The following is a 19,221-nucleotide window of genomic DNA, read 5'->3' as shown; positions in this document are numbered from 1 at the left end:
GTACACACATTAAATACAAGCAAACATACTCCTGTCTCTCTCTCACACCCACAAGATCACATCACTCACCGTCACGGGCTTCCTCCCCACGACTGCAGTTGCTGCATATGTGTTTGATTTCCTTGCCTATGTGACAGTGTATCACAAAAGATACATTGCTGTTAGTAGCGGGCTCCTTCAGTGGCTTCATCCTCACTAGATAGAAGGCTTTCTTTTTAGGTTTCTCCCCACTCATGTCTGGAACAGAGCCCTCCCTGCAGCCCGAAGAAGAAAAAGAAAGCATCCCAGGCTGCCTAATGTGTGTGCAATCCGCCATCCGTTCCCTCTCGCTTTGGCATTTGTCTGCCACACACACACACACAACAAGGATTAGGAGGGAGGGCTGGGGGAGAGAGCGAGAGCAGGGAAGCACTGCCTGAGCCTTGGTGACCTCTGCAACCCGGCTGCCTTAGCCAATCCAAATGGTCTTGGCTGGAGTGTGCTCCCAGCTTGTCACTCTTCTGTCCATACCTGTGATGCTTCTCACTTCTCAACCACAGATTCTCAACATGTTCATCAGCAAAACGGCCGTTAATTATTTTCAGCTACCTTGCTTACTACATGTATCCCATGAGTGCACAGACCTCCCTCCATCCCCATCTCCTCCTTTCTCTATCTCACCCCCCTCCCCTTCCCCTCACCTCCTGCTCTGACAAGCAGTTGTGAGAATTATCACACAGAGCATCAGCAATGTTGGAAGCCTTTGGTGTGGTACATACACGGACAGCCAACGTTGTGTTCCTGCTGCAGGACGAGCTGCAGTTCTCTAGTCCACTGAACAACACTGTTGCCTCTGTGCTCAGGCAGCACAGCAACCTCTTTCACTGAAATTAATATTTTACACACCAAAAGAGAATCATCCAGCATGTTGACATAGGGCTGGCTTTCCCTCTACCATTCCTCTGAGGAATCCAAGCTATCTGACAACTGGAGGTCTCTGCACTTTGTGCACCCATTGCAGCCAATTTTGCTCTGTCCTTTTTTTTTTTTCTTTTTAAACACTCCTTTCATTTTTGCTTTTCCACCCTCTGTTTGGCTCTTTTAAAAGACAGAGGAAGCATCTGTCCTGTGGCTCACAATGACAGCCATTGAGAGTGGCTGGCAGTGACTAGTGACAACAATGCAGGCTTCTCCAGAATGGAATCCTTCTTCCTAAACTAATCATGGCTCATCCAGGAGGACAGCAGAAACTTTGAGTCTGTTCAGACTTCCAATCTCAGGAGAAATACCCTCTCATTTTCTTCTTTCTCCCTAACTAAAAGGACAGCTGCTCTGAAGAACAATACAGTACCATTTCTGCACACTTATGGTCAGTTGTTTTCAAAGGCTATCATGAAGCCCATGGCTTGCAGGTGAATTTTATGTAATGTCCTGTGTTTCATTTATCCCATGATAACTGTCTATCCCTTTTGGAGAGTCTACACTACCCCTCCTCACCTTAGCAAACACACCAAGCAGCTTTAAACTATCATATCTGCTGAAACAGCACTTTGAAGAAGTGCCATAGCTCTGTAGCAGGCAGGGCATGGAGAGAGGCCTGCCTCACTGAATGGCAGAACCACAGCTGTTCTGCAGTGTTTTGAGAAATTAGCAGAGCCCAAGGGTAACAGCAATTCCATTACGGTGCAAACCCATAGTACCCCTGAGAAAACTTGGTACATTTTCACTTGCAAGTACTATGTACTTTGGATGCAAACAAATCCTGAAGACTTGTGCCAGTACAAAGATGCACTGGAATGGTGGGGAAGTGAAAGGGACTTGTACCCCATAGGGTTTGGGTAAGAAGTATAGAAGAGCAGCAGGAGAGGTGAGAAAAATCAAAATCAACCACTGATGTTATGACAATATGGGCACTGTTTCTTTAAATCTTCAGCAAGATAAAAGCTACACACATTCTAGGTGGCTGCACTACAGTGCAGCTGAGATGCCGAGTAAGGACATATTTTTAATCAAATTCCTGGTTCAGCTTTAGTAGAAAGTGACACATTTGTCACGTGACAGAAGACACATTCCAACTCAATCATGGGCCCAAAGAGACTGTCCTGATGCCTTTTCATTATTTATTTATTTACTTAATCCACCTTTATACAGAGCATTCATTGAAAGCTCTGCCCAAGTAAGGATAGAACACAAACTTCAGGGGCCAGTCCTAGGATTTATAGTATTTGGCATCTTTTCCAAAAAAATGGAATATGACAAAAGAGCTGACCTACATGTAGTGCATCATTCTAATGCAGGCTTGACTTCTCATCTTCACTTCTAGGAGCAGAAACCTATCACTTACAGCAGTAAATGCAATGCTTCAGTTTTCTTGGCATTACCAACAACCGGATTAGTTACTGTTAGATCATACTGAAATAGCTTCCAGTAGAATTATGCCATTTACTCAGGCATGTGCGTACATCGCCCATGTGCATGTTTGCCTTGAACAGGAAACAGTCACATCAGGTCAAATTGCATTACTAGCAACAAAGAGTTTGATCCTGAACCTATTGCTCCTTCAAAATTCCCAAAAGTTTAGAATGTACAAGAAATGCAAGATCAGAATCTCAAGCACAAGCAGATGTGGTAATATGTCTGCATCACATATTGAAGGGTGAATGTGTTAAAAAGCTATGCTTTGACATTTGAGATCATTCAAAGAGAATAGGTGTTAAATTACAAATCTGAAAAGGAAAAGCTGAAAATTGGTTGTTCCTTTCCATGACAGTCAAAACCAGAATGCACATGGTTCTAGATTTTCTCTTATATCCTTTGTCTTAACTAAACCTCACTGACTCCTAACTTTACTAACTCCCAAAGGAATAAAACATGGGAATAATTCAAAAAGTAATTATATAAAAAGAAAAAAGTGGCCATAAGCTACTTTGTGAACTTTTCTACAGCTCAGTGTTGCATATAATTGGAGTTTTGCATTGCTATATTATAGAAATAAATGGGATGAAAACTAACTCCAGATGTGACCTTACTCAAGGTTTCATAATGGGGTTTCAGACCTAGTATTCCAGTCTGGTTTCAACTCCTTATTCAAAATACCTGGTCCCAAGGCCCCAGCTATGGAGTGTTGGGAACAGACAAATTCATGGTTCATTGGGAGCTATTAAATAAAATCCTTTGACATTCCTAAACTAATGACTGCAGATCTCAGAGGTGTGGTAGGTCATTCTGGACATACCCTGTTTCTATACTCTTCCTCTAAAGCATCTAATACTTGCCACTACCATATACAGAATACTGGATTAGATGAACCATTGGTTTGATCAATTATGTCACTTATGTTCTTATGCTGTATAAGGCCTGCCTTACAGAGGAGACAGAATGCATCTTCCAAAGATGCAAAATACTAAAGCCTATGGGTTGGGACAAAGGGGCTTATTGGTGAAAGAACTGCTCTGGGACTCTGTGGAATCTGGGTTAATTCCTTGTTCCACCACAGACTTCCTGTATGATCTTTGGCAAATCACTAGAAATTTCTTGGTGCCTCAGATCCCTGTCTATGCAGTGAGGATGATACTATTTCCTTGTGCTACAAGAATAAATTCACTGAAGTCCAGGAAATGCTCTTTGAGTACAGGGATGGAGGCCAAAAGACATGTAGGGATGTACAAGTAATGGATTTTTGATTCAGCAGCTGAACCAGGTTTGGGGGTGGGGTTCAGGGAAAGACTCCCCACTTTGGATTTGGGAAGGCCCAAAATGTTTTAACCAACCAGAAATGAAACATTCCCCCTCTCCAATTGTTTTTTAAGCTATAAACTATTTGCTAAATTTGACCCAAACTGATCATTTGAGGCTTCCCAGAACTGCATTTTTCAATGAATGTATTCTTAACTGAGGAATTTTTGCTAACATTTCTATGACCGGTAGTAGAGGCTGAACCTGGTCTTTAACCCCATTGCACCAAGATTCTGAATACTGCAGGTATTCCCACACATGAGCTAAGTGTAGACAGTCAAAAAGCTTGAGGCTGAATCCATTCAATCTTTACAAGCTAGTTTAAGCTGCATAGATTGAACTGATAAGCAAGTAAACAGACATTCACTTCAGATTCCGGAAATGCAGCCACATGCCTGAAGTGGTCCAGGCCAGAAGTAGGGGGTGGAGAGGGTGGGGGCACTAGCTTGGGCAAAGGCTAGCCTGATCCCCTGCAAGGGGCAGTTTGCAGGGGAGGTGCAAAGCATCCTGGGATGCTAGGGGACTATGAGTTAACTTGAATCTGGAGGAGATCTGGGACAGAAGTTTAATAAACTGATTTAACCAAAATCAGTGAAGTCTGATACTACATCCATCCAGGTTAATCTGAAAGCAGTTTATGTGCAATGAATGTCTGTTGTGTTACATATTTGAACCAGTTTCTGATCACTTATACTGGTTTATGTGTAATCTCTGTCCCTAGCCATCATGGCTAGACCTCTCCAGTGGCTTTCCCTACCCCTGAACTCTTTGCAGTACTGTTGAAAGAGCCACGCCAGAACACTGCTTCACAGCATGTAGGAAATGAAGAGGTCTGCTCCACTGGACTACAGAATCACAGCTGTTCTGCTATATTTGGGGAAACTTGGGAGCTAACTAGATGGCCCAATGGGTAATAGGAATTCCATTTAGATGCAAACCCAAATTACCGCTGAGAAAATTTGGTGCATTTTCACTTGCAGGTGCTATGTACTTTGGATGCAAACATGTCGGGAAGCCATCTGCCAATGTGTCTCTTGTAACATGCACTTCACTATAACAAGCAAATTGCCTTCATTCCCAAGAGCCGCCTTATAGAGAGTCTGAATTTGCCACAGCTCGTAAGACAAAAATATGCTTAATTATGATCTGTGTAATTATGGTGAAAGCTGGCACTGTTAATCAGTTCCAGCACAAATAATGTAAGATGAACAAACTGCAGTATTCCTACAGGAAATAACTTGCTTTGTCTTATTTTTAAAGATAGGTCAAAAGCACTGTAATAAACCTTTCTGTTCACTGTTTCAATATGTGGCTGCAAATCCTAGTGTGCCAGAAACTGGCACAGGAAGCAAGGGGAAGTTCCTACTTTTATATAGAAAATGATAGGGGTTAGGGTCATAACCTTGGGTTCCTAGATAATGACCCATGCTTTCAGGCAGGGGACTTGCTGGGGTGGGATGGGCTTCACCTCTCTCCTAAAGGCAAGCGTGTCTTCTCTTTCAGGTTGGCTGATCTCGTACGGTGAGCTTTAAACTAGCCTCGCTGGGGGAGGGGGCCACAGGAAGACGAGGAGACACCACCCGAGCAAGACAGGTGACAAAAGCAAGGAGTGCCCAGGTAAGAAACAGGGTTCCAGACTCCCAAATCAGGGGGGTGGCACATGCAGGTAGGCAAGGCGTTAAATGCCTATATACCAGTGCTCGTAGTATGGGGAACAAACAGGAGGAACTCACCCTCAGAATATCTAGTTCAAACCCAGACATAATATGGCTTACAGAAACATGGTGGGATTCATCCCATGACTGGGAAGTTAGCATTAGGGGCTGTAGGCTTTACAGGCGGGATAGAGAAGGAAGGAAAGGTGGGGGTGTGACGCTCTATGTCAAGGAGCAATACACATCCTCTGCCAGCAGAATGAGGTCAGAGGAGGGGCAAACTGAAGTGCTCTAGGTCAAGATACAAGGGGGCCATGAGGAGAGGGATTTAATGGTGGGGGTCTACTACAGACCCCCCCCCAACCAAGGGGAGGAGCTGGACTGGGAATTTTCGGGCCAGCTTGCAGAGGCACTTAAGGCAAGGGATGTAGCTCTTATGGGTGATTTAAATTACTCGGACATCTGCTGGGAGGAACAGTCAGCCAGTTCAGACCGTTCCAGGTGGTTTCTGGCCGAGATACAGGACCTCCACTTAATTCAGGAGGTGCACAGTCCCACCAGAGGAAATGCCCTGTTGGACCTGGTCCTGGCCACAGGTGACGACCTGGTAAGGGGCCTCCAGATTCTTGACCACCTGGGTGATAGCAAACATCCAGCACAGGGTGTCAAGGGCCTGCAGCAAGGCAGTAGCCCTAGACTTCAAGAGGGCCAACTTCAACGAGAGGCGCTGGGGTTCTCGAGAGCAGGAGAACTCAGTGCCCAAGATGAGTGGTCGTTCCTTAAGGAGATGACACTCAGGGCCCAAGGGGTGACCGTCCCAACAAGAAGTAAGGGGGGCAAGAGTGCCTGAAAGCCCCCCGGCTCACCAAGGGTGTCCGGGAATGCCTGATTGCCAAAAAGGTGGTGTACACCTGGTGAAAGGGGCCTGCTATCTCCAAAGAGGATCCTCTGCTTGGGCCTGTATGCGGGCTGTCAGGAAAGCTAAGGGGGACACAGAGCTAGGACTAGCATCCAAGATCAAAGATAATAAGAAGTCCTTTTTCAAATATATAAGGAGAATAAAGAAAGCACCGGGAAACGTGGGGCCCCTGCAAGATACTCTGGGCAATCTGGTGGTTGCTCCAGAGGAGAAGGCAGACCTCTTTAACCAATGCTTCGCCTCCGTTTTCTTGTGCAGGGACCGGGACTTCCCCACTGTGATGCAAGACGGACTCGAGGGGAATGCTTCTAGACCTCAGGTTGGGGAGGATCAGGTTAGAGAGCTTCTGGAGGAGCTGGACGTGCTCAAATCAGCGGGTCCAGATGCTCTCCACTCCAGGGTGTTGAGGGAGCTAGCAGAGGTTATTGCAGGGCCCCTGGCATGGCTTTAAGAGCTCTTGTGGTGCTCGGGCCAGGTGCCAGATGATTGGAAGATAGCCAACGTGGTCCCCATCGTTAAAAAAGGGAGGAGGGAGGACCCGGGCAAATATAGGCCTGTCAGTCTCATCTCAATCCTAGGAAAACTCTTTGAGAAGATCATCAAGGAGCACATCTGCAATGGGCCAGCTTCAGGAATGATGCTCAAGGGCAACCAGCACGGTTTCATTAGGGGCAGGTCATGTCAGACCAACCTGATTGCCTTTTATGATCAGGTCACAAAAGCACTTGATGCAGATGTCGCCGTTGACGTAGTCTTTCTGGACTTCAGCAAGGCCTTTGTCACCATCTCCCACCCCATCCTCATTAAAAAAAACTAGGCGACTGTGGCATTGATGCCTACACAGTCAGATGGACTGCAGATTGGCTGAAGGGTCGTACACAGAGGGTGGTGGTGGACGGGTCATATTCAACCTGGGAAAAAGTGGGCAGCAGAGTCCCCCAGGGCTCGGTCCTTGGGATCACGCTGCTCAATTTCTTTATCAGTGATTTGGATGACGGGGTGAAAAGCAACCTGTTTAAATACACTGATGATACCAAAATTTGGGGTGAGGTGAGCATGCTAGTAGGGAGGGAAAGACTGCAGCAAGACCTGGATAGGTTACAGGGGTGGGCTAACAAAAACAGGATGAGTTTCAATACTGACAAGTGCAGGGTGCTGCACTTGGGCAGTAGTAACCAGCAGCACACTTATAGGATGGGAAACTCCCTTCTTGAGAGCACGGAGGCAGAAAGGGATCTTGGACTCATTATTGACTCCAAGATGAACATGGGCCAACAATGCGAGGTCACCGTTGGAAGGGCTAACTGGACCTTGTCATGCATCCACAGGTGCATCTCAAGTAGGGCTAAGGAGGTGATCCTCCCCCTCTATGTGACACTGGTCAGGCCACAGCTGGAGTGCTGTGTCCAGTTCTGTGCGCCCCACTTCAGGAGGGATGTCGATAACATTGAGAGGGTCCAGAGGAGGGCCACTCGCATGATCCGGGGACAACAGGGCAGACCCTAGAATGAGAGACTGCGGGACCTGAACCTGTTCAGCCTTCACAAGAGAAGGCTGAGGGGGGACCTGGTGACCATCTATAAACTCACTGGGGGGGACCAGAAGGGTTTGGGAGAAACCTTGTTTCCCCTAGCACCCCCTGGCATAACAAGGAATAACGGCCACAAGTTGTTGGAGAGTAGGTTTAGATTAGACATCCGTAAGAACTACTTCACAGTCAGGGCGGCTAGGATCTGGAACCAACTTCCAAGGGAAGTGGTGCTGGCTCCTACCCTGGGGGTCTTTAAGAGGAGGCTTGATGCCTACCTGGCTGGAGTCATTTGAGCCCAGTTTTTCTCCTGCCCAGGCAGGGGGTCAGACTTGAAGATCTACAAGGTCCCTTCTAACCCGACTTCTATGATTCTATGATTTTATAAGCCAACAGGCCAAAGACAGGGAACAGGTAAAGACACATGAACACTGTTGTAACAAACTCAGCACCTTTATTTCCGCCCCACACACACCTCTGGAGGTGTCCCCAAAGAAGCCTTTAGTTCCTAGCATGCTCTAGCAGCAGCATGCAGCTGCCTCCAAATCTGAGTCCAGCCTCCTTAGTCCACAGTCCTGGCTGACCAAGCCAGTGAAGTCTCCAGCTCCACTGTGTGCTCCTCTGTGTAGGGCGACCAGGCTCCATGTGTATGCTGCTCTCTCTTACCTTCACTCTAGCCCAACTTTCCTCTTTCTTTGTCATTTGCCCCCACAACCCCTGAAGGTAGTCCAAATTAACTGTAAGCACAGCTCTGCAGACTGTCCGCTGGTTCCTTCTACTGCAGGGACAGGCAAAATATGGCCCGCGAGCCAGATAAGGCCTGCCAAGCACTTTCATCTGGCCTGCGGCACCCCCTAACCAACTGCACCCCACCCAGCCCTTCTGCTCACAAGGGTGAGAGCAAGGCACCCACATGTACACACAGCCCCAAGCATACGCTATTGCCTCACTCCCACCTTCCTGGGCACAAGAGCCCTGGCCCACCAGCATGCAGCTTTTGTGCACGACTGCTGCTGCCACTGCTGCCGCCCCAGGGGACCTGCTCCACTTCCCTGGTCTCCTGTTGGCTCCGGTAGCAGGTAGGGAAGCAGCAGGTGCAGGGCTTGTGGGTGTGAGGGAGGGTGGGAGGTGTGGGGAGGCACCCCCAAACTCCCCCCCCCCATGGTGCGCAGCCCCACCACGTGGTGGCAGCAGCAGCAGCAGCCGCAGCCGCCAGGGCGCTCAGAATGCAGTTGCCTGGCAGAGCACGGCTCCTGCCAGCACTGTACACTGCAGCAAGGAGAGCCACCTACGCTGGGCTGGTGCTCCTTGCCACTCGCATGCAGCCCCTGTGCTCACACAGCATTGGAGGGAAGCCTTATGTGCTGGAGCTGAATGCTTTCCCTGCCGAGCCTATGTAGCACAGGACAGAAGCCCCACACCCTGGAGCTGGCTGCTTTACCCCGCCTCCCCAAATGGTAGGTGCCTGGGGCTTCCTCCCTTACAGTGTAGCCCCAGCGGGGTAGGCAGCTGGCTCTATAGTCTGAGGCTTCTCTCCTGTGTTGCGTAGCCCTGGCAGGGAAGGCAGCCGGCTCCAGCATGTGGGGCTTCCCTCCCTGCTGTGTGAGTGCAGGGGCTGTGTGCAAGTGGTGGGGAGTGCCAGCAATACAGATTGCAGGGGGGAGGCTGTGTCCCTTGCTGTGATATGCAGCGCTGGCCAGATATGTGCCTCACCAGGCACCTGCGCCCTGCGCAGCCCACCTGCTGCTGCATACCCCCCCACCCTCTCTCACACCCACACCCTGTCCCCACATATATACAACCCCCCAACATACCCTGTGCACCTCCACACACATCCTCATCCCCTTACAAACCATGCCCCACATCCTATGACACATGCACACTCCCCCACACCCACCACACACACACAAAAACACCCACTACACACATATACAAACCCACTGTGTACACACATCACATACACCCCCCCACAATATAGAAACCTAAGAATTTAGTTTCGAGTTATTGTGCAATCACCTCTATATACCATACACAAACACAAATCATGACAAAATATTTTTTGTAATAAAATTAAAATATGTTCTAGTAGGTGTTTGACTTTTATTTTATGATTTGGTTTTTTTCTGGTTCTAAGATGGCAACCCCCCGCCCCGCCAAAGGAGTATTTCCAAGGGCCAAGGGGCTGGACTGCCAGTGGCACAGGTCAGGTCTTAGGGGTGGGACTTCACCCCAAGACGGCAACAAGGGGGTGAGGCAACTCGCAAGGGGCGGGACTACCCATGGAGTCCTCAGTAGCTCACCAAAAGTTGTTAAGCGGCCCTTCACCCAAAATAATCACCTGTCCCTGTTTTACTGTTACACACATTCAATTCACATTGCATTACTCCTCCCTTTTGACTGGTTGAGCTCTCGCATCCAAATGAAGTTACACTGTGTCATCCCTAAGCCACCTGGGAGGGCTCTGCACTCACTGTGCTCTACCTGGGGATTCAGGGATGTGGTAAGTTTTGGGTATACCATGTTGTACCCAGCCTTGACCCATAGCATTTGGCCTACCCCAAGTATTTGTTCATCCTCACAACTGGATGGTGAGTACAAGATCTTTCTTTGCTACCTGTCTTCTACGTACTGCTCTAGGCTGCCCCAGCTTGAGGTCATTAAGGGTTGCTGGAAGACAATATTTTTCCTACTACTCATGCAGATAAACAGGTACCAGGAATAGCAGGAAGGCTTCTCACCTATATCACCACTGCAGCAACAGAGGAATACAGAGAAGGTCTTGTAGCACTAAAGTTTTGATCCCTCCAGCAGTTCTCATTAACAGACTGAGCCCATCTCAGCGACTACAAGTTAAAATGTTAGTGATCCTAAAACATTATAGCCTTATTGTTCATAGCTTTATGGCCTTAAATTGTATATTAAACATGTGACCTCTTTGTTTAATGTTTATTTTTGGACTCCCTTGGTGTTTGACAAGATTTCCATTTTCCTTTTGGCTGTTTCTTGCCTTAGTACTGTGAAAACTGCATATGTAAAATCAAATGCAAGCTGTGTGTGATGGTTTTATCTTGGTACATGTGCTACAAGGTACTAGGAGATCGACTAAAATCCCCTGATCAACACTTTCTAAATAAGGGGAAAAAATATACAAAAATGTTTGTGATAATGAATGAATGAGCCACCTGTAGCCCATCCCTTTCAATACCACCCTATACTCCACACACTCTGACAAAGCCAGGATGGCCACAAGGCATATTTGACAGCCAAAGGTAGTCAAAGGAATAAGTTGCAGAGTGGACTGTCCTTCCACTTGTCTATGGTAAAACTACAAGGCTGCTACAATGTGTTCTGCATTTCACAGCACTAAGCACTACAAATCTTTGTCCATGATTGGGGCTTGGAGCCATTGCCACAATTCAAAAAGTAATAATAATCATTCTTTCCATGTTTAAAACATTTGTGTTTTTTACTTAAACCTCTAACCCAAGAGTGATAAAGTGAGGGAGGAAGAGTGCAGTCAGTAATTCCAGGTTGGGCAGGACTCCACTTTGCACACTGCAAGATCTTCTTTGATTTCTGTAGCTACAGTTTCATCCTTGTACAACAATCAGAGCTGCTCCACATAGCTATGAGCTTGTGAGGGTCAGATGACTGTACTTGCTGCAGTAATACACGAAGAGAAGGAAGCAGAATGGAATCACTCGTCTTGGCCTTCCCACGTTTCTTACGTTTTGTTGAAAGACCCTGCAGATCCACTTGTGCCTCTTGCTGGAATCTCAATGCCTCTGGCACATGCTATATTGCTATACAACAGCTCCTTCACTTAGGAGAAGCCATGCTTTATTTTTTATAAGAAACCATATGGTGTCACAAAACCTAACTGAAAAGGTTACTCATGAAAAGCACAGGCTTGGAAACACCTGTTTGCTGTTCTGGGATTAAATGCAGGTGGTAAAAAGCACTTTGGGAGAGGCGGGAGGGAAGCCGAGGGGGAGGGGGCGGGGCGGAAGGAAAGAAAGTGTGTAACCTCCTATTTCTCATCCCAAAGAACAGTGGGAAGGCTGCTGATTTGCCATCTCAAGCCTTAATGCCATGCACAAAAACTAAATGGTATATGGAACTCCTAGAGGGGCTCGGATGGGGTCCACTGCCAAATTCCTGGTTACAGAACCATTCTGGGGACATGTGGCAACAGTGGCAGGGGGCAGGAGGGGGATGACCAATGGCTAAAACAGGACAATGCAAGTTCGACTTGCCCAAAGGCGAGCTCATGAAATGAACCAGCACAGATGGGGGATACAAAACAGTGCAGGGAGTCTAATAGTGGAGCCAGACAATGTTCTGAATAATAGGAAAGAATTATATAGTTGGTACTAAGTGTCACATTCAGACCTTACTGAAGTCAGTAGCAAAACTCCCACTGGCTTAACTAGAGCCAGCATGTCTACCACAAAGACTGATTAATTTTTTTGGAGTTCCCCAGAAATAACTCCAAAGAAGTTTAGGGAATTATATGAGTCTAAAACCAGGGAGAAAACAAGTTTGAGTCCTACGTGGTTTTATTTGCTTTGCAATGTACAAATGTTTTGAAGCTATGCCGAGAAAATACAAAGGCAATGGTGACTTCTAGACTTGCAAACATGTGGCAGCTTCCTAGCTAATTATGTCCTGCTTGAACCTGAAAGAACAGAACCTGTGATACGTGTCACAGACTTTTCAGAAACCTCTTCTTGCTCATAAATAAATACATAATTAGCTCTGTACCTCTTGCATCCCTCACACCAGAAACAGGGTATACAGTTATGAGAGCAGAAAATGTAAGAACGCAGTGAGGTATCCGTCTGCATTTATAATTCTTTACAAGGTTACCCGCCTCCACAGAATACTAAAAAGCACCCTGTGAGGGTGGAAGGCAGTGTTTCTGTAAGTGTGTGCAGAAAAGCCTCGGGGAAAAGACTAACTTATTCTTGTTTCAAATGCTCCTAGCTGTGGAACTGAAAGGCAGAGTCCAGACGTGTATCTTGAAAAATGGGAGAGATAAGGACAAGTACTTTGCAAACCCTGTAAAAGATGCATGAAGGACCCACTTCATATATTAGCAGTTCTGTCCCCCCCCGCAATTTCCTGCTAGGAAATAAATATTAATGGCAGAGGTCTAACTGCCCAGCTCTTCACCCTGGGTGGTAGTAGCACATATGGCAACAGCAGCAGGCCTGAGATTGTGAAGGGAAATACCACCTCCTTTTCTTTGCTGCTTACGTGTGTGTCAAGTGGCTATCTTTGGTGGCAAAAAAAAAAATGACATCTCCTCCTGTACCAGTCAAATCTCCAGCCAGCTCCTATTCTGTTCTCTGCTGCTGGGAAAGTGCAGGATATGGGAAGGGTAGGGGGAGATATGGCAGATGGGAAAGCAAGGCAGTCCCCTAGCTCTGTTCAGGTGCTTCCCCCTGCTGGCCCCACAGGCAGTGTGTGGGGCTTGTAACGGATTAGCATTGGCAAAACCTATGGGTACGTACAGACATTTGGGGAGGTTAGGGGAAGACAGGATCAATAATGGCTACCCTATCTAAGGAAATTTCAGATGGGGCACTTAGCAGGGGGAGGAGGAGGTTGAGGGATCAAGGGGGCAAGCAGGGTATGCAGGGGGCCATGGGTGGGCAAGTGGAGTATGGGGGAGTGGGATGTGTGTGGGGATCCCACCACATTTACCTCCATGGTGCACAGCCCCTGCCATCAGCAGTGGCAGCAGGACGTGGGTTCTTAGGGTGCTCATGGCCTCTGCCAGTGTGTGGCTCTGGCCAGTCCTGGCACCTGCACATGGCAGCAGGAAGCAGGGCCAGGCCAGCCCAGCTTTATAGCATAGGGTACCCCGCAGCTCACGTGTAGCTCCCAGGACCCAGCCAGAGCCCTGTGTGATGGAGCCAGTGGCCTTCCCCACTCCCTGCCAGCACATGCAGCTCCTGGGTCTCCACTGGGAAGCAGGGAGTGGGGCTGAGTCAGATTGGCTCCATTGTGCAGGGCACCCCGCCACTTCTGGTGGAGTCCCAGGTGCTACACACAGAGGCAGGGAGTGGGGAAGTCCACTGGTTCACTGTGTGGAACTTCCCTTTAGGGGTGTGCGAGTCCCAAGAGCTGCACATGAGCCGTAGGGAGCCCTGCACAAGGGAACTGGGCCAGCCCAGGCTCTGCACTCCTGCTGCCCTCCTGGGCATGGGCTCTGTGCTCCCACCAGCCCCATACACTATGCCCCACCCAGCAGCAGCTTCCCTCCACCCACCCTTGATTCCCTACCTGCTACTCCGACATGAGGAGAAGCCTCTGGAGGCCAGGGCAGCTGAACAGTTCCCTGGGCACCTGCAACAGCAGCAGCAGCAGCAGCAGCCCCACCTGGAATCTGCACGTTGGTTGGGCCAGGGCCCTCCCACATATGATGATGGGAGCACAATGCACTGCCCCAGTGGGAACAGGTGGGGCTCAGCCCTTGCAGAGTGTGGCAGGGCAGCCACAGGCTGGGCCAGCTACAATTAATTGGTGCAGGCCAGATGAAATCACCTGGCAGGCCAGATCTGGTCCGCAGGCCATAGTTTGCTCACCCCTGAGTTGGCCAAACACTTGGCTGTAATGGTTTAATCAGGGATGATCCTGCATCGAGAAGGGGACTAAACTAGATGGCATTGTGAGGTTTCTTCCAGCCCTACTTTCTTTAGATCCTACGACCTCATTATCCTTTCACCTCAGCTGTAGTGGGCAGCATTTGTGCAAATATGGTCAATGTCTAAAAAAGACCACAATTCTTAGTGTCTCAATTTTTAAGATACTCAACCACCTTAAACAAGCTTGGTGTTCACAGGGTGGGCATGTACTTTCTGAAAATCAACCCCCTTTAAGTTGTTGCAAGCTGTGCTCTTAAAAATGGAGGCAACCAAGATTGGTCACTTCTACTCTTTCTCTCTGGCAATTCAAGTTTGCACTGTATACTGCAAACCAGTTTGATTGACCTGCTTTTAGGAAGGACCTAGTCTTTTGGCTTCCTTTGCAATGTGTGGGAAAAGATTTAAGAAAATAGGCAACAATCAGATCTCAGTCACAGTGCAGTTCTACTAAAGGCAGCTTGCATCAGCACACCTTGGAGAAAATCTGACCTAAAAGAAATTCAGTTCCAGAAATATCGACTAATGACTTGTTGAAAAATATCCACAATTCTAACACCCCCTGCTGCTAATCTTTAGGTTTATTGCTACTTTACCAAACAAAATAGCATGGAAGGATCAGCCTGCAGATCTCTTTGATTAAATCATATATCTAAAGTAAACAAGAATAAGATTTGTGCTTGCTGGATAAAGTAAAAGAATGAATGCAGAGCAATTAAATGAATAGCTATTATCTGAAAAGCTTGCTAATGACTAGTGAGATCATCAGCCTATACTGAACATGTTACAGAAGTAGTGTAATAGGATGGACCAGAATTTGGGAGGGGCTGTTTAGGGGCTCATAACTCAATTGCTAGTAGTTTAAAATAGTTTACTAGAAGATTAGGAATACTTAATTGCATTAGGCACTCCCATTAAAGAGGTTCTCTCTCAAAACAAGCGGTAGAAAGTTTAGAAAAATATGTAATTTGGAGTTAATCCAGTTCAAATGAGTTTGAGCTAGCTCAGCCTACCTTCAGACTGAGCAGCCTACTTTGGCCTAAGGCTCCTGAAAGGTTGCTGACAACCTTTCCCCAAAAAAACAATGCATTTCTGAGGCAACTTGAGGACTGAGAAAATCATAAAATACAAAGGATTTGGGGGAAAATATCCAGTCAGCAGGCATGTGTGCATGTGCAGTTAATGTGCATGAATACACTCCAGAGCTTTTTTGCTCCTGGGTGTGCTGTTTGAATGTACACCTGGGAGCAAATAACTCTGAAGCAATTAGCTCCGGAGTTTATTTGTGCACAGCACATGGAACCTGATGGGAGCAGCCCAGGCTGGCAGGGGATGCAGGGGGTCAGCCTGACAGCCCAGGGCTGCTCCTACCAGGCTCCACGTGCTGCAGAAGGGCTGGCTGGGGCACAAGGGTGCTTCAGCGTGGGGCTAGCCAGCAGGCAGTCCTGCCACTGAAGCACCCTCATGCTCCAGCCAGGTGCTTCACAGCAAGTGGAGCCTAGTCAGAGCAGCCCTGGGCCAGCCTGTCAGCCAGCCAGGGCTGCTCCAGCCAATGTACAGCTAGGGGGGCTGGTTGAGGCATGAGGGTGTTTCAGCACAGGGGCTGCTCATGCCACAGCCAGCCACTCCACAGCACATGGAGCTCGGTTGGAGCAGCAAGTCCAGGGCTGCTCCAATAGGGCTCAACATGCTGCAGAGTTGCTGGGTGGGGCAGGAGGGTGCCTCAGCATGGAGGCTGCCTGCTGGCTAGCCTTGCACTGAAGGACCCTTGTGCCCAAGCCAACCTCATACTGTCTACATTTGCATTTAAATGCAGTAATTTACTATACTATTGGATAGCACTTGTGTCTGATGGGACTAACAGCACAGTAAATTAGTCTACAATAGCTTAATTACCATACATGTAAATAGTGACTGCACAGTAAAGTGTATGCATAAATGTGCCCAGAAAATCTAGAACGAACAAGGATAGAAAAGCCCCAAAGGTGCTGAGGCAGGGAGGAGGGAAAGTTTGGGAATTCTACTAGAAATGTGCAAGATGAAGGTAAAGTGAGCTAATATATTTTGATTTGAGGAGAAAAGAGGGAAGAAAGAAGGGAATCTGAAGAGAAAGGAAGCATTTAATAAAGATAGAGAGAAGGAGAAAGAAAATCTAAAGCATCTGAAAAGCTGTGACCACACATTCAAACTGTCAGGGCTTATCTGAACTGGCTGACCTTCCCCAACCTTCTGAAGTTTCCCCATCACTGAAAAGTGCCTTGCAATTATGCATGAACAGTATGAAAATCCAGAATAGCAGGGCTACTGCAGAAAGATTAAGGTACATTGGTGAAGCTGTAGGTGGAAGCTTTCACAGCATCTGCCCACCTTGTGTCTGCCTGTAGCACACACTGTCAATCTCTCACTTTAATGAGCATGAAAATTCTCCCCAATAATTTTTCTTTTAAGCACAAACATCCCTAGGAATAGCATGCAGATTCTATACATAGCACCTGCTTAGCTCATAGTGCAAAGCACTGAAATGAAGCAAGAAGCTTTTGACAATATAATTAATGTCTTTCTGGGTCTGTTCTCCTGCAACACAAACAGTAGCTCCTGTGAACAGTACAGAAATTACATGAGGAGCCCTTCCCCCCCTCCCAAAGGAATCCTTGCTTTCTTCTTACCATCCCCCTTTTATTGTAGTCTACTTATTTTTCAGTGTCAGACTTCCAGCGTCTTAGCAGCTGCTCACGTTTCTACTGAGGATTGGTACAGAGCATAAAGCATGCAGGGGAAGTCTTGTTTTGCGTCAGTCTGATGTCATCATTCCCTTACTGCCCCAGAGTTTGACAAAACCCGGCAAGTCTCAATAACACCAACAGACAATTCATGTGCCATCGGTAGATCTCACTGACATTAGGAGTACTAAATATTGTTTGAATTTTTGAAGCTCTGAAGAGCAATCAACAAAAGAAGCCAGAATAAGTTAATGGATCTGAAGAAATAGCTGCATAATCAGTTTCTGCTGAAATCCTGACACATCTTTTTAAGGGAAATTTGCCTAGCATTTTAACATCTGTCCTTTGGACAATTATAAAATGTCTGAAGACCCACACTTAGCATTTAGCAAATTAAATGTTTCTGAAAAGGATCTTGCACACAGGAAGAAAATGCTAACATGTACCAGGCTTAGTGCTTAAGTGTTTGCATAATTCACTACCCTATATTTCATAGATTCATAGACATTAGGGCTGGAAGGGACCTCGGAAGATCATCGAGTCCAGCCCTCTGCCCAAAGGGCAGGAAGTCAGCTGGGGTCATAGGATCCCAGCAAGATAAGCATCCAATTTGCTCTTGAAGGTGTTCAATGTAGGTGCTTGAACCACCTCCGCTGGCAGACTGTTCCAGACCTTGGGGGCTCGGACAATAAAGAAATTCTTCCTTATGTCCAGCCTGAAACGGTCTTGCAGGAGTTTGTGACCGTTTGACCTCGTCATCCCTTGGGGCACTCTGGTGAACAAAAGTTCCCCCAGATCCTGGTGGTCACCCCTGATAAACTTATAGGTGGCCATCAGATTGCCCCTGAGCCTGTGCTTTTCCAGGCTAAAAAGTCCCATGGCTCTCAGCCTGTCGTCGTAAGGTCTGTTTTTCTGACCTCTGATCACACGCGTGGCTCTCCTCTGGACTCTTTCAAGCTTCTCCACATCCTTTTTGAATTGTGGAGCCCAAAACTGGACGCAGTACTCCAGCTGCGGCCTCACCAAGGCCAAGTACAAGGGGAGAATGACATCCCAGGATTTGCTCGAGAAGCATCTACGGATGCAAGCCAGCGTTTTGGTCACTTTACTAGCCGCAGCATCGCATTGCAGGCTCATGTTCATCTTGTGGTCAATGATGACCCCCAAGTCTCTTTCTTCTGTAGTGCTATCCAACATAGCACTGCCAAACCTATAAGGATGCTGCAGGTTTTTCCTCCCAAGGTGGAGAACCTTGCATTTTTTGGTGTTAAACACCATCAGGTTCTCGTCCGCCCATTTGCTGAGCCTGTCCAGGTCAGCCTGGATCGCCCTCCTGTCTTCAGGTGTGGATGCTTTGCCCCAAAGTTTGGTGTCATCGGCGAACTTGGCCAGTCCACTTCTGACTCCAATATCCACATCATTAATGAAGATATTGAACATTGTTTGAAACACTCTTTGAAATCTTTAGCTTTAATATCTGCAAAATTATTAGTGTAGGAGAGAATTACAGTTACTCATAGCATTTGTTGTTTGAGTAACAACAATTTGTTGTTTATCTCTGGAGGTTTTAATGAGGAATTTCTTCATGGAAAAAATCAAGTGCTTCTCTTGCCTGATACAGCAGTGAAGTCACAGTACCTGCTTGTGTGATCACAGTTATATGGTCAGCTTAAACCATTAACAGTTTTGTGCAATGATCAAAGGGAGAGTGTGGCTTTTTGCATTTTAAGTAAAGGCTTTTTTTGTGTAGAAGATGCTGTTTTGGTTCTTTTTTTTACACAAGTGAAAGTTCAAAGATAGTGTGCATCACTTGGGAGAGCAGTTTATCAACATCACCTTAATGAGCAACCTAATGGGCAACAACAACTACATGTGCAATTAAGTTGAAGCAATAAACTCTGGCACTTATTGCTCCGCAGTTTATTGCTTCCCAGGCATCAAACTTACACTTGTGCCTTGGTGCATACCACATTAAGACAGGTTTGGCGCAACCCCAGCTGGCAGGGCATCCCAGGGTTCACCCTGCCAGCCAAGG

At 47.2% G+C, this 19,221-nt stretch overlaps 1 protein-coding gene across 4 annotated transcripts in view; it reads right to left on the bottom strand.

The window, feature by feature from the left end:
• Positions 1-19,221, bottom strand: part of PHACTR1 (phosphatase and actin regulator 1) — a 470,686-nt gene that overhangs the window by 221,412 nt on the left and 230,053 nt on the right. The window contains exon 1 of one of the 4 annotated variants that reach the window (XM_090039208.1): positions 70-316. The exons of 2 other annotated variants lie outside the window; for them this stretch is intronic. In XM_090039208.1, the coding sequence (XP_089895334.1) occupies positions 70-316 (247 nt within the window). Of the gene's footprint in view, positions 1-69; positions 317-19,221 lie in introns of those variants that run through there. One more of the 4 variants, XM_090039211.1, reaches the window with a different exon arrangement.

The sequence above is a fragment of the Crocodylus siamensis genome, chromosome 3 (assembly GCF_052110815.1).
Source record: "Crocodylus siamensis isolate JL-2025a chromosome 3, ASM5211081v1, whole genome shotgun sequence".
Taxonomy (NCBI): Eukaryota; Metazoa; Chordata; order Crocodylia; family Crocodylidae; genus Crocodylus; species Crocodylus siamensis.
This window is presented reverse-complemented; position numbering and strand designations above follow the sequence as displayed.